Here is a 15,666-nt window from a genome sequence, read left to right on the forward strand (position 1 = left end):
AATAAACTCACTGAGAAAAATAAACCATGGTTTTCAATCCTGTAATTTAGATCACAGAGCCTCTGTGCAAACACTAAAATAGGAAGGCCCTCTGTGGTACAGTGAAGCCAGGTACTAGTCTTACGCTGTGGGACATATGTTAAAGGTTCTTTGTCCACTCTACAATGTGGAAGGTGTTGGGTATCTAGGTTTGCAATAGTCTTTAAAACAGCAGCTAAACATGCACTTGTACAATGCTACTGACCAGAAGTTCCTCACACTCTGTATATGCAGTGTATACAAATGCTTATGTGTGTACGCAATGGAAATCCACAAGAGGAATAAGTCTTAAGGCTATAACATTTATCTAATTTTTTCTTTTAAAATAAAAATAAAATTAAAGAATACAATTCTGCTGAGCCCGAGAAGCTGGTTGTGAAGACAGTGTGGAAGGCTGCAGAAGCCTTTGGGTTCTAGCAAGTCAACAAGGTGGGTGTTTTCAAGATGGCTCAGCAAGGGGCTCCCTGAGGATAGGCTCACTAGGCCTTGTTTGAACTGGACCAAAAGCTCCCTTGAACTCCAAACTTTGCCAGCTGTAGTGGTATATATATTTCAAAGGCCAATCGTCAGAAATTACAATCCCATACTTCAGATGGACTCAAGACATAAACGGAACAATCACATTTCCAAAGTCAAGGAAAACAAACAAATGAAAAACAAAAACAAAACTGGAAAAAGGCCAGAATAGTGCAACTTTAACTAGAAACTGTTAACACCTCAGGGAGGAGTGCTGCTCAGTGGTTAAGTCCATGTCTAGTACACTGCAAGGGCCTGGGTTCCAGCTTCAGCACAGCCAAAATAAAACAAAAGATCCATAATCAAAAAAAAAAAAAAATTTTTTTTTTTAAAGAGCTGGGGAGATGGCTAAATTGTTAAAGTAACTGCCATGCAAATACAAAGAACTGAGCTAAAAATCTCCTAAACTAGCCAGGCATGGTGGCGCACACCTTTAATCCCAGCACTAGGGAAGCAGAAGTAGGCGGGTCTCAGAGTTTGAGGCCAGCTTGGTCAACAGAGCGTGTCCAGGTCTGCTGACACTGGTTACACTAAGAAATCCTGTCCTGAAAAACCAACCAACCAACCAACCAACCAACCAACCAACCAGACAGATGGATAGATAAATCCTATCTCAAAAAACCAAGCAGACAGACGGACATATTCCCCAAACCATGGGCAGCAGTGTGCTGTCGCAGCATCTCTACTGGAAACGAGGAACAGGAGATTCCCAGGAAAGTTCACAGGCTTGCTAACCTGGCTTACACAGCAACTAACAAGAGACCTTGTCTTAAAGACAAGGTAAAAACTGGGTACAGACACCGAGTTGTTCTCTGACTGACATGTGCGCACCCTGGCTTGTATGTATGGGCGACTGCACACAAACACACACATACACAATTTTAAAAAATAAATCAGCCAGTGGTGGTAGGGAGCCTTTAATCCTAGCACTTGAAGGCAATGGAAAATAAATTTCTGTGAGTTCAAAGACAGTCTACAGATTGAGTTCTAAGACAGCCAGGGCTACACAGAGAGATCCTATCTCAAAAAAAAAAAAAAAAAAAAAAAAAAAAAAAAAAAAAAAGGAGACAGACAGACAGAGAGATGAACGACCACAGAGGAAAAGGAATGTCCTATTCATTTTTTCACAGGGGTTTTCAAACAACATGAAGAAAAATGCTGTTTTACTAGTGTGTTACCTTACTTCTCCAAAGAAGGTTTACTGTTATTCGAATTCTAATTTCCTAAGTGTAATTTAGAATAAGAGATTAAAATGGGCCGGGCAGTGGTGGCGCACGCCTTTAATCCCAGAATGTAGAAGGTAGAGGTAGGCAGATTTCTGAGTTCGAGGCCAGCCTGGTCTACAGAGTCAGTTCCAGGACAGCCAGGGCTATACAAACCAAAAAAGAAAAACCAAAAAAAACAAAAAAGAGATTAAAATGAACCAACTATTTAAGGATTATTATTTAAAATATATTTTACAAAAAAAATTGTTTTAAATAGATTGATCCTATTTTGGGGGTAGGTGGTGGTTAAGATTTATCTATTTATGTATGTGAGTACACTGCCACTATCTTCAGACACACCAGAAGAGAACAGCAGATCTCATTACAGGTGGTTGTGAGCCACCATGTGGTTGCTGGGAATTGAACTCAGGATCTCTGGAAGAGCAGTCAGTGCTCTTAACCACCGAGCCATCTCTCCAGTCCTACAAAAAAATTTTAAAATATACTTTATACTTAAAAAAAAAAAAAAAAAAAACACAGACAAAATGTATTTTTCAAACAGCATCAAGCTAAGTTTTCTTTTCCTTAAAAGAAAGCGGAGGGGTGGAGACAGTGGAGAGATGGCTCAAAGGTTAGGAGCACTGGCTGCTGTTCCAGAGGACCCGGGTTCAATTCCCAGTACCTGCATGGCAGTGCACAATTGTCTTTAACTCCAGTTCCAGGTGATCCGACCCCCTCACACAGACATACATACAAGCAAACAACAATGCACAGAAAAATAAATCTTAAAAAGGACAGGATGTCTCATCCTGTCTCCCAGTCTGTCTTTGCCCTCAAAAATGCTGAGATTATCTAGACAACATCATGTCCAGTTAGATGGGGGTTTGGGCCTCACGGGTGTTATGCAAACACCCTTCCAACTGAACTACTCTCCTCTGTAAGCTAGGTTTTCAAGTCAGAATAGATCCACAGATAAGGATACGACTCTATGATACAAAAACATAAGCTCTAAATGGATAGATATATTGATTTACAATCATTACAGCTATTAAAGTTTATCTTTTGTAATTCTAAAGACATACTAATACCTTCTGGTTTTTTTACCTAATAAAACGGCGGAGCCCAAAAGTCCTAAATCTCTTCGTATAAGTCATGCAGGTAAGCAAGGTCAAGGGAAACCTTAAGAAGTATCAAAAGGGAATAATGATGATCCCTGTAAGCAGTGCTGTAAAGTCCAAAGCAAGGTCAACAAGATGGCTTTGTGGATAAAGATCCACTTACTGCCAAGGCTGGACATCTGAGCTTGATCTCCAGAGCTCACACACGTGCATGCATTCGCACGCACGCACACACATATTTTTAGAAGTTCATTATAGGGGCTGCAGAGATGACTGTGCTCTTCCAGAGATCCTGAGTTTAATTCCTATCAACCACATGGTGGCTCATAACCATCTGTAATGGGATCCGATGCCCTCTTCTGGTGTGTCTGAAGACAGGAACAATGTACTCTATAAATTAAATAAATAAATCTTTTTAAAGCACATTATGAACACAGTTTCTACAAACAATGCTCTGCATAAAGATAAAGCACTCGGGTGACAGTCATCAGTTTGCAAGTGTAGGATAAGTTTATGAACAATCGTAGGATACACACTATAAATAGCAAAGGACCAAGACCTCAGCTTTTAAAAACTGCCTTTTCCTTCCAATACTGGCACCAAGTTTCCTCCATGAAAATCACACACCTGCTGCATTCACATAAGGGAAACAGTCACACCCTCTTAGATTACTTTAGTTAAAACACTGCCTGTTGGCATGGTGCCCTACACCTGCAACCCCAGGACTCCAGAAGCAAGACAATCTCTAGTTCAAGGCCAGCCTGTGCTATAAAAACCCTGACTCAACCAAACAAAAACAAAAATACTCAAATAATTGAGACATCTCCAGGCCTGGCTACACTGAGGGAGAGCCCCAGGCCTTCAGCATGGGAGCCACCACAGCACTGAGAGCCACCACAGCAAGGCAGCACCACTGTACACTTACTTGCTAGGCTGGGAGACTTCATCCAGCAGGACTCAGAGATAAGCTGTGCAGAGGACAGAGGTCAGGTCTTAAAGGCTCTATGTTTGCCTGCTGACTAATCCCTCAAATCTACTCATTTCTTCCCAGGCTGTGCCAGAAAAGACAGCAACATTTGAAGGTTTTTGTTTGTTTGTTTTTAGTCTTCGAGACAGACATCTGTCTCCTAAGTGCTAGGATTAAAGGCATATACCACCACTGTCTAGTGAATAAGATTTTTAAAATATAAAATAAAGTGTTACAACTGTATTTCTCTTTCCATATTAAACTTGTTGTGTTTGAGAGTGCCTTCAGGAGAGCATAAGAAGTCAGACCTTGAGCCAGAGTTATAGGTGGCGGTGAGCTGTCTCACATGGGTGCTAGGAACTGAAATTAGGTCTGCTGGAAGAACATCAAGCAGTTTGAGCAGCAGCCTTCTTTCTAGACCCACAACTGTATTTCTAAGAAAAGGAATGGAGTGAGCGTTAGAGGGAAGAAACTCTATGGTGCTGGAGAGACAGCTCAGCAGTTAAGAGCACTGATTGCTCTTCCAGAGGTCCTGAGTTCAATTCCCAACACCCACATGGTGGCTCACAACCATCTGTAATGGGATCTGATGCTCTCTTCTTGTGTGTCTGAAGACAGCTACAGTGTATTCATATCAATCAATCAATCAATCAATCAATCAATCAATCAATCAATCAATCTTAAGAAAGAAATTCTATGATCCGGCCAAAGAGATGGTCCTGTGGTTAAAAGCACTGGCTGCTCTTAGAGGACTCAGGATTCAATCCCCAGACACAAAAGGCTGCTTACAACCATCTGTTATTCATGTTCAAATTCAAGCCTTGTCTACAAAGTTCCAGGAGCCAGTATTACACAGGAAACCTTATCTCAAAACAACAGCAACAACAACAACAAAGGGGGGGGGGGGCGCGCATCCAGTAACTCTAAGCACTGGCTGCTCTTCTGGAAGACTCAGGTTTAATTGCCAGCACCCGCAAGGTGGCTCACAACTGTAAGTAACTCCAGTCGCAGAGGCTCTGACTCCCTCTTCTGACCTCCACCAGCACTGCCTACACATAGTGCACAGACATACATGCAGACAAAACATTCACATACAGCCAATAAATAAATGTTAGAGAAGAAGGAATATACCTTGGGTGGTTAGGATTTTGAGGCTGTGTAAGTAGTTCCCAAACTTTACTGAACAACCTCGATTTTACCTAAACCACCATTTTATTTATTTGTTTATTTATTATGTATATAGTACTTTGCCCGTTTGTATGCTTACAGGCCAGAAGAAGGCACCAGATCTCATTACAGATGGTTATAGGCCACCATGTGGGTGCTGGGAATCAAACTCTATGAACTCTGAAAGAGCAGTCAGTGCTCTTAACCTCTGAGCCATCTCACCAGTACATTAAACCTCCATTTTAACAACAAAATGGTCATCTTGGCTCAAGAGGCAAGGGACCTGAGAGCCTATGCTGTCCACTCTGCTGTGTGCAGTTAAGACTAGCCAGTATCAGCACTGGAGGGACAAAGTGAAAAGCAGAGAACGTTTCCATGTTGTTCCATAGCTGTCCCACAGCTGCCTGTTCTTAGAGTATCGACCCAGTCTGGAAGCCCATGCTTTCTATGTAAGATTAAGCATTGTTTACCAAAGGTTATAATCTGAAATTAAATAAAACTTCATGCTGAACACTGGAGTAATTCTTAATCTCTTAAAGTTAACAGAACCTTGGTGACTCACTCTTCCATCTGGGCAAACATCACACTGCCTAAAACACATAATCCACACAGAGTCATCAGCTGTAGAATTTGCCCCCAGAAACATAACAGATTTTCCTGCTATCTAGCATATTAAATTTTAAATCTCCCAAACTTCCCATCCCATCACACAAAGTTAATAAAAACTAGCTGTCCCTTCTCTGGGCAACAAAGCCTGAGATGCGAGGCCCGACCCCCTGCACTGAGACACACAGTCTTCTGTGACAAGCTCATCCTTCGTGGCCTTGTTTTACAATAGCCTCCTCTTCGTCTTCTTCACCCAGGATACGTAGTGTTTCTCACTAAGAGACTGGAATGAGAATGCAATCTGATGACAATATTTGAATACTACCCCTGTACTTACAAATAACAAGAGTTTAATTTTTACTGAGGTAGTTGTTAAAAGCTAAAACTGAGAAGGGCACCCAAGACATCCACATCCATGACAAGGGCTTCCATGTCTTCCCTCTCCAGAGGCTGCCTCTCTCCTACAGAGCTGGGCCGAATCAAACTGTCTTCTTGCTAATCTGTGCTGCATCTGAGCTCCTGCCCACACTCCACTGCTGGCAGCAGCAGCAGGCAGAGATGTACACAAAGTCTTCAGGGGACAATCTCCCAGGAGCCACTCTTCTTTCCAAATAAAGTAGCCATGTTTGCAAGGTGAAGAGAGACCATCCTTATATTTTGAGTATAATCATCCTAAGATTTTATAAGAAATGTCAATGTATGTGAAAAACAAGCTATTTTGGGATCTGTATTATAAGATGGTTCCCTGTGGGTGATCAGGATCTGAGTTTATTAGGCCTATTTATTTTTAACATCCAAGGCCAGAGGCCATGTAACTCATCTACCCACTAGCAGAACGACAGCACTCAGAGTCAGAGACCTGGCCTGGAGGACAGCAAATTCCAGAACATCTGGGAGGGAGACCCTGTAAGGGGCAGAGGGGCTAGCCCTGTCTTCTCAGAAGTGCAGGACACTTGGCAGTGTTTACACAGATGCACTAATACCCAGACCCCAGTGTAAACAGAGATCTGCAGTGGGCAGCCTCAGTCATTCTGAGACACTGCTCATTCCTAGTATTTTATCTACTAATCATATATTTTATACATATGTTAAAGAAAGGCAAATGGGGAAAGAGGAAGGAAGAACTGGGTATCTGCACGGCTGTAATTCTAAAAGGATCTGACTTGATATTCTCTTGGGTACTATGAGATTAACACATAATACCCATTCAACTAGCCCTCTATAAACAGTTGGGTTTCCTCATTCACAGCCACTATTCCCACTTCAGTGGGCAGCAGCATTCGGAGGAAAGCCAGACCTAGTGCCTATATAACCAATGCCAGCAACCACTGTTAGGGAAGCTGGTGGCCATTCTACAGGCATGTCCTTCAGACATGAAGGCCTGTAGTGAAGGGGAAGATAGGAGTCCTACAGGGTCCTCCAAAGGGAAGGAGATCTGCTCCTACCCAGGTACCCCTGTGGGCACTCTCTTCCACCTTCCCTGAGTAACTCAAGAGAAAGGACAGGTGACTGAGGAAAACAATTCAGAACAGAACCACTGTGTGCATGGTGTGGCGGCAGCAGTGCAGAGCTCAGCAGTAAAACACTTTTCTAACATGTCGAGCGAGGTGCCTAGCACGCACACGTGTGCACACAAAGATTTGTTTTCAACAGAAGGCAATAGACTGGGAAGAGAAGTCATTTTTATACTCTTCATAGATATCACCTCATTTAAATTTTCACCAATGGTCTAAGAGCTTGAAGTTTTCACAGGAATCAAAATGCAAAAGTATCCAATAACCTGCCTGAAGCCCACAGCACAAGCGGCAGACACAACAGTAGTCCAGGGTGGCAACAGTTAAAAGTACTCTAGCCTTTTCCTTCTTTTTTCTTTAAAGATTTTTTTAAAACTATCTTTATTAGCTAGGCAGTGGTGGCACATATATTTAATCCCAGCATTCAGGAGGCAGAGGCAGGAGGATTTTGGTTAGTTTGAGGCCAGTCTGGTCTACAGAGTGAGTTCCAGGACAGCCAGAGTTAAACAGAGATACATGTCTCAAACAAAACAACATTCCTTCTCCATAAAACCAAAACAAACCAGACAGAAAACCCTCCCTCTATGTGTGTATGTATGTGCACACATGTGTGCGCGTGTAAAACATTTTGGGGCTCAAGAAGTGGCTTAGAGATTAAGAGCACTGGCTGCCTCTGCAGGGAACAGAGTTTGGTTCCCAGTACCTAAATGGTGGTTCATTACCATCTGTAATTCTAGTTCCAGGTGATCAAATGCCCTCTTCTGACTGTGGGGCACAGACATAGATACATGCAAAACACTCGTACACATAAAATAATCTTGAAAAATATTTATTTTGAGGCTAGAGAGAGAGATGGCTCAGCAATTAAGAACACAGACTGCTTTTCCTGAGGACCCAGGTTTAATTTCCAGCAACCACGTTGCAGCTCACAACCATCTGCAAGTGTAACTCTAGTTCTAGAGGATTCACAGACATCCTCTTCTGACCTCCTGAGGCAAAACACCCATATACATATAATAAATGTAAAAAAAAAATCTCAGTTCATTTATTTTATTTATATGTCTGTATGCCACATGTGTGCTGAGAAGTCTAAAGAGAGCTAGATCTCCTGAGATCAAGGAACAAGGGGTTGAGACTCCTGATGTGGGTGCTATCAAGCGAATTCTGTTCCTCTGCAAGAGCAGCAAGTGCTCTTAAGCTATGAGCCAGCTCTCCAGGGTCTCCCAGGCCCCAACACCCCACTTTTTTTAAAAAAGCTGACAGCATCTGTCTCATGCAAAGAAACACCATTTCAGAAACAGTAACTTCCCAGTAACCTGTAAAAAAAAATGTGTTTTGAGCCCCGGGCAGTGGTGGCACACGCCTTTAATCCCAGCACTTGGGAGGCAGAGGCAGGCGGATTTTTGAGTTCAAGGCCAGCCTGGTCTACAGAGTGAGTTCCAGGACAGCCAGAACTACACAGAGAAACCCTGTCTCAAAAAAACAAAAACAAAACAAAACAAAAAAAGTGATTTGAACTTCACACAGCATCAAGCTAAACCAGACAAAACCTTCAGAGAGATCAGGTGCTATCCTTACTGGCCAGCCCAGCAATACAACACAGGTCTGCTGACCCTCTAAAGCCCAGTCATGCCCTTCTGATGTTTTAAGTCTTTTGGGACTAGCAAAGAAAGAAGCCAATAAAGAAGCCAACAGAAGAAAATATGGCAAATTATCTAGATTATAAGAATTTTCTATAAAAAGTTTCATAGCCATACGATTTTTATCAAGGAAGTTCTAGAACACTGTTACCTGCAAAGTTACTTATCTCCTGCAATAGAAATGAAGGTGGCCTTTGCCTCCTCCCTCAGTGGTCTGTAATGATTAGCCTGGCTAGTTGATAGCTAAGGAAAATACAAGACAAGTGCCTCTCCCAGCTGATTAGAACACTTAACAGATTCACTCAGCTACCAAACTCCTCCCAAGCAATCAGAGGGAGTGGGACCTAAGGAAACTCAGCACAAGTGTGAGCGGTCCTCCAGGGCTGTGGACCGCTCTGCCTCCTGTGCTCTAGTGACTGCCCACATGGAATGGCTGGAAACAGGGAAAGAATGGTGTTAGAGAAGAAGGCTCAGCCATGGCAGGGGAGGGGAAGCATCCCTGGAATGGCAGAGCTGCTCCACAGTAGGACAAGGCATCAGTTAACTGAGTCAGATGGTGACATGGGCAACCAAGAACAGGTGGAAGCAGGACAAACTGACTTTCTAATTAGGAAATTAGGCAAGTAACACTGTCCTAGGTTAAAGGTCAGCCAGGTCTGCTTTCTACTATTCTGTTGAATAAAACTGTCTCGTGATTCCAATGTTGCGGAGCTACATGCTGTATTGATTCCCAGCATCCCCAACTCTCACCTCTGTATAAGTTTTCGGTTTAATTCTCAATTGTACTACTTTTTCTTCCTTCCTTCCTTCCTTCCTTCCTTCCTTCCTTCCTTCCTTCCTTCCTTCCAAAGCATCAAGATAAAATGATTATCAAGATTTCTTTTGACAGATTTTTACGACTTACAACTTTGAGCAGATACAAGGGACAGATAAAGCCCAGGGCTGCAAAGCTGAGATAATTGTTAAGGGCTCAATCCTAGTACTTGTAACAAAAAAAGATCTGAGCTGACAGGTTAAGAATGGGCTATCAACTTCAGGACACATCTCACTGACTTTTTCACTCAGCCCAAAGAAGACTGTTACATTTGAGTCAAGCCACTTTAATTTTTTAAAGTATGTAACAAACTTAGAAAAAATGAGATTCTCAGAAAATTTAAGGAGAGTTTCTCCATCACTGCTGCTCTGAGCTCCATTACAAAGTGTCTTCAGAACCTGTCCTGGAAAGAGTAAGAAACAGACTGTTTCCACAATGTTATCGTAATATCCATAGTTTGCGTTCTCAAAGGCATTCTCAGTGGCCCATCTCAGGCACAGTTAGATGCACAATGATGATTCAAACTTAACTTAGTTACCATTAATTGGAGAAATCAGTTTATTGGAATCTCAGAACCTTTCTCCCCAGTTATCAGGATTCTAAATGTATTCTGTAGTCCAGGAAAAAAAACTGTTCATTTTTAATAATGAGTAAGAACATTAAAAACCAAGAGGAAATCAGTAACCATCAACAGAGAGCAAAATAGTAGACTAATAAAAACCTACCATCACTTCTGTAATGGACAGTCTTCATTCATCCCTCTCTTTCCTAAAAGCCAGATTAAAATCAATCATAACCCTCCTCCCCCTCCTAGGTTGGAGGTACTTCTGGTCACTGGGTCAGGCTTGAAGCTGCCAGCAGGGTGAGGTGGGTGGTCCACCCTCACCTTCCTGGAGGCAGGCAATTACAGGTAACTGAGCTTGTACCACTCTTACAGCATCACCTACCAAGAAGTCTCTCTCCAAGAAATCAACTACCCTCCCACAGCAAGTTCATAAAAGCAACGGTCAGCATTTGACCCTCAGCTTTTGAAACAGCAAAGGAATTTTTTTAAAGCTCCCATTAAGCAACTAATAAAAACCCTTTCACTACAAACTACAAATATTTAAAGCTGGGGCAGTAAAGATTTAAAAGAATTTTCTCTAGAGCACAGCAACATTAATTTAAATAAACGGAGGGGAAATCCCAGCAGAATTCCATAAACCTCTCAATTCTATCCTTTAGCTTGGTCTATGACTTTTGACAATTACCAAATCCAAACTAGCGATAAAATGCCATTTCCCATTCCAGCCACTCGATTTAAAATTAGATGTTAACTCTCTAGCGAGCTAACATCTCTCCCTTCCCCCAGCTAACTCTGTTCTTCCCGTTACAACGCGTTCTTCAGAAGGATAAGCACAATATGTCACTCTGCTATCTTAAAATCACCAGCTGAAGAAAAGTAGAAATCCAGCCTGGGTCAGGCACAGCGCGGGGTTAAAGGAACCATTTCCTAAGCCCAGATGCGAAGCAGCAGCAGGAGCAGAGCAAAGAGGAAAAAAAAAAAAAAAAAAAAAACAAGTTATATAAAGTCCGATTGTACTCACGGTTTCCTTATTGGGAAGCAGCTCCTTTCTGATTCGGAAGAAGTTCTTGCCGTATTGTCGGAGGCCCTTAACGAAGCGTTTCTATGATAAAAAAAGAAACAAGTGAGATGTAAAAACCAAAACCAAAACAGGATGTCGGCAAAGCAAAGATATCTGCAATCAGCAGAAAAGCAACCACAGAAAAGTCTGAGCTCCGGAATATTAGCCAGGCTAGAGGCTCTCAGCGGCACAGCTGGGACCTGCTGGCAGGGCAGGGCAGCCCCCTGCCTGCGGGGAACCACAGCAGCGGCGCGCGTTTCAGGAAAAGCAATCGGAGCTAAGGCGGCCTCCGGGATCCATAAGCTGCAGGAAGGTGCAAACAACAAACAGCCCGCGTTGCAATAAACCAACATAGCTGCTTTTCACCCGCGGAAGCAGATGCCTTCGCAGAAGTGTCTCGGGCAGACTCGGCCCTTTTTCCATCCCCTGAACGCGGAAGCCCACAAGGAGCCTGAAGCCCCGGAGCCGGGAGCCTCTGGGGTCGAGCCCCCGGCCCTCCGGGTCCGCCGGACCCGAAGCAGACTTTCACTTTGCACGGCTCCACGAGCAGCTCCCACCTCCGATCCTAGGGAGACTCGCAGCTACAGGTAAGGAGGCCGCGCCCGTCCCCGGGCTCCACAAAGCGGAGGGCCAGGCGGCCGCGGGCTGCTTGGCGTGTGACCGCGGCGGGGCCGCGCGGGGCGCGGGGCGCGGGGAGCAGGGAGCAGAGGGCGCCGGGGGAGGAGGCTGGAGCGCGGCGAGCCCGGCGGCGGGCGGCTGCAAAAGGCGGCCTGGATCGCCGCCGCGCCCGCTCGGCTCCGCCCCGCCCCGCCCGGCCCCGCAGGCGGCCAAGCCCTCGACACGGCCTTCTCAGGGTCCTCTCTGTGATCAGGTCACCTCAAAGGCGACACTTGCTACCCACCAGGGCCAAGCCGCATGCCCACAGTGAGGCAGCGAAACCCGCGCCGATCCCTCTCGCCCGCCGTGGCCACTCCGGCCCGCGGCTGAGGCGTTTGCTCCCGCCAGGCCCGGGTATCAGCCTGCACTTCGCAAGTGATCACCACGGAAGCGCCCCAGCCAATAAATCAGCTGCCCACTGGGAAGAGAGGCCTCCCACTCTGGGTGTTGGAGACCCGCGGGATAAACACAGAGAAGGGCCAGACCTGGCCTGCAAGACCCATCTACAACCTCCCACTCTAGTCCTGCAGGATCTGCGAGTTCCGAGTTCTCCCAGTGCTGGATATGACTCATCACTGTCAATTTTCAATATAATTGATATAGTTCAGTGGGAAAAATCTGTGAGGCACAAGAAAGCAGAGCACACTCCTTGGTACAAAGTGCAGACTTTTGGTACTTGACTTCTGCATCAGTCATACGATCAACAGGCAGCCTAAGCTGCACACAACACCTCTACAGAAACTAGAGCAAGAGCTCAGTCCTCAAGGAGTTCCAATCAGCCCAGAGAAGCAAATAGGTAAGGATGGATAGTGGGCCTATGAAGAAAGCAGCAGAGGAACAAAGGGTGGTGGGTGGAGCTAGGAAGAGGAAGCTAGCTCTGCTTGACTTGGGGGACATGACAAGGAAGAGCCAGGTGGGCTCCAGCTGGGCTTCAAGTTGACCAAAAAGGACATAGGAACATTCTGGAAGCTCCAAGGAGCACAGGGTATGCAGAGAAACCGACCAGGGGTTGAAGGTGTAGCTTTCCTTGGGGAAGCCCAAATTGCAGAAGTAGGAAGAGAGCAGCAGAGGCTGGTGGCACAGTACTGTAGGAGATGAGGTCCTGAATTCACTTTAGTGAGTTGCTGTACACCTAGCACTGGGAGGGACTTTGAAAACCCTTGCCAGGATGTGTATTAAACTGTGACTGGCCTTTTGCAGGTAAGATAAGTGCGTGTGGTCATTACAGAGCACTCCAAGGTACTACCTGAAAGAAGCAAGGGGCATCTCATCTGTGCACCAGTGCACCAAGGAGTCCAGAAAACAGACTGCTATGGCCTCTGGCAGGCCAGAACATCTTCACACCAAGGCAGGATGGCAAGGGACAGGTTACCAATGTGAGGGGCAGTGTTTGTAGGGTTGGACGGAGCTCTGAGATGGGAAATGGTTGGCAGGAGATAGTCTGGGGGGTGGAATGCCAGACTGTGGCATCAAACATAGGGTCAGTGCCACAACATACAACAGGTTCACCAGAAGAGAGAAAAGAAGATGATTCTGGAACATCTGGATAATGTGATACAGCAGGCCAATGAGTGCTTTCACAGATTATGAGAAACACCATTCAAATCAAAAGTAATTATTAAGTATGTGCTAAGTCATCCCCAACCTAAGGAGGGTCTATCATGAAACAGATCAGAGTCACCCAGCCTCACAAATCCTTGTTTCCCGTCATTCCCTGTGAAATTTAGTCTGTTGGTAGCTATCCTGTGATTGTACACTTTCCAGTTCATTTAACACCAGTGTGCCAGTTCTTCAGTTCTGAGATCAGCTGCTCAACCCTTCCTTCCAGCCCACCGAGTGCAGGTCCAGGACCTACCCCCAGCCCTCCCTCCCAGAACTCAGCTCACTATACAGCCTATGACAAGCCTTTATCAAAGAAACAGTTTCAAACCTACAGCACATTGCAACTCTAGCCTAGGAAGGTAGAAGCAGTAGTTTCTGAAGCTCAAGGTTACCCTCAGCTACAGAGCAGAGTTGAAAACAGCACAGGCTACATGAAACCCTGTCTTAAAAACCAAAACAACAACAAAAACTGGCTTTCTCCATCAGCTCCCATTATCTCCCCAGCCCTTAAAAGACTAACCCTTAACCCTGCAGGATGGCGCCCATGCTCTGAGCCCTGACATCACGGCCTGCCCTACCTTTCCATCCAAATGCCTGATGCCAGTCTGCTTCCAGGGTTCATTTAAAAACACAGACTTGAATCCTCTTGCTCCAAAATTAAAGTCCTGTAACCAGCCCACCCATTGATTTGCAGGCTTCGTGTACTCAGTCTATAAAAGCTACAAAGGCAAGAATCCTATCACATGCCACATCCCTCCTATGGCGCTGGGCAGTTGGTATTCTCAAGTTTTTGACACAAGTGAAGTCATCTATGTTAGAGTTGGTTCATCATGGAAATAAACTAAGAAATGGAGAAGGATTCATAGCCAAGTAACATGGTGCTTGCCTAAAATTCTAGCACTTGGGAGATGAAGGCAGGAGGATAAAGAATTCAGGGTCATTCTTCTGTACACTGTGAATCTGAAGCTGCCCTGGCTCCATCAGGCCCTGCATTAATTACAAAATAGAGCAAAGAAACCCAAGCAAACAAACCCATACCAACCAAAAAAGACCACAGAAATATCCACTCTGAACTCTGGAAGCAGAACTGACCTGTGTTCAGGTCAACCAACTCTCCTCACATCACCCAGCCCAATTATCTTCTTCTCCAAATGTGTTTCCAGGGTTTGCCTTGGTCTTTCTACTCCTCAGAAGTCCCAGGACAACCTCCAACCTTCTGTGTCCTGGCTGTAAGCTTCTTGAACGATACTCACTAGTATCTCTAAGGCTGCACCTATGAAGCATTCTGAGAGCAACTGAGAACACTCAGTCGGCTATCTCACAGGCATCTCAAACTAACTACACTTCCAGAACTATGAATTGACATTTGATGAGGAGTGCAGATCTATTACTGCTGTCCATGCATGACAAACAAGTGCAAAGTACTCTTGGCCTTGCTCTAAGGAAAAGAGGAAGTAAAAGCTTCATGTGGCTGTGCTGTTACTTCTCTATGGAAAGCCACAGCCTCAAAACCAACTAGACATCTGCTTCTCAGGGCAGCTTCACGTTGTGGTTTACCAGAAATGCAGAGCGGCCTCTAAAATCGAAACAAAGCCAACCCCTCAGAGCACACGGTAGCTGGACAACATCAGTATGTGAGACTAGCTTCTAAGGCAGGCAACTCCATCCCTCTCTGCACCCCCGTCTCCACATAAAAACCTTGATGTTTTCAATAGTAATTTAATAGTTACCACACTGACTTGGTTACAGAGAGGAATGCTAAGCCACTAAGTTCATGGCCCTGGTCTATTTCTTAATTCTTCCAGCAACTGAACGTGAATGAACACTTCCAAGACCTTGTAGGTTATTTCTCCGATTCTGATGGTGTGATGTCAGAATGCCAGGCTGCCAAGGGTGACAGAGAAAGAGTATGTGTATGTTTAAACTGTGCTAACTGTACTGCCAGGGCTAAGGAGCCCTGCTTAACGCTCCAGGGCTGGCTATCACTTGCACTTGCATGTGGCTGCTGAGGCTCTTGGGAAGCTGACACTTGTTTCTTTGGTGCTGTGCACCCTGGGAGCAAAGCCTCATTGTTTTCTATGTATGCATCCTCACAGGCAGGTGAAGCCCAAGCACAAAGCTGTACTTACCCATGGCAGCTCAGTTTGTGAGTGTGATACAAGCTTGTCACTGAGTTCCTAGTGGAGAAGACTTAAC

At 44.9% G+C, this 15,666-nt stretch overlaps 2 protein-coding genes across 11 annotated transcripts in view; one reads left to right on the top strand and one right to left on the bottom strand.

The window, feature by feature from the left end:
- Positions 1 to 15,666, bottom strand: part of Rere (arginine-glutamic acid dipeptide repeats) — a 342,417-nt gene that overhangs the window by 40,117 nt on the left and 286,634 nt on the right. For all 10 annotated transcript variants that reach the window (XM_076933703.1, XM_034501835.2, XM_034501837.2 and 7 more), the window contains one exon: positions 11,173 to 11,253. In XM_076933703.1, the coding sequence (XP_076789818.1) occupies positions 11,173 to 11,253 (81 nt within the window). The remainder of the gene's footprint in view (positions 1 to 11,172; positions 11,254 to 15,666) is intronic.
- On the top strand, positions 11,249 to 12,548 carry LOC143442489 (uncharacterized). The gene is made up of 2 exons (XM_076935192.1): positions 11,249 to 11,798; positions 12,083 to 12,548. The coding sequence occupies exons 1-2, from the start codon at positions 11,590 to 11,592 to the stop codon at positions 12,546 to 12,548; spliced, it is 675 nt and encodes a 224-aa protein (XP_076791307.1). The 5' UTR covers positions 11,249 to 11,589.

This window comes from Arvicanthis niloticus, chromosome 5 (genome assembly GCF_011762505.2).
Source record: "Arvicanthis niloticus isolate mArvNil1 chromosome 5, mArvNil1.pat.X, whole genome shotgun sequence".
Classification (NCBI taxonomy): domain Eukaryota; kingdom Metazoa; phylum Chordata; class Mammalia; order Rodentia; family Muridae; genus Arvicanthis; species Arvicanthis niloticus.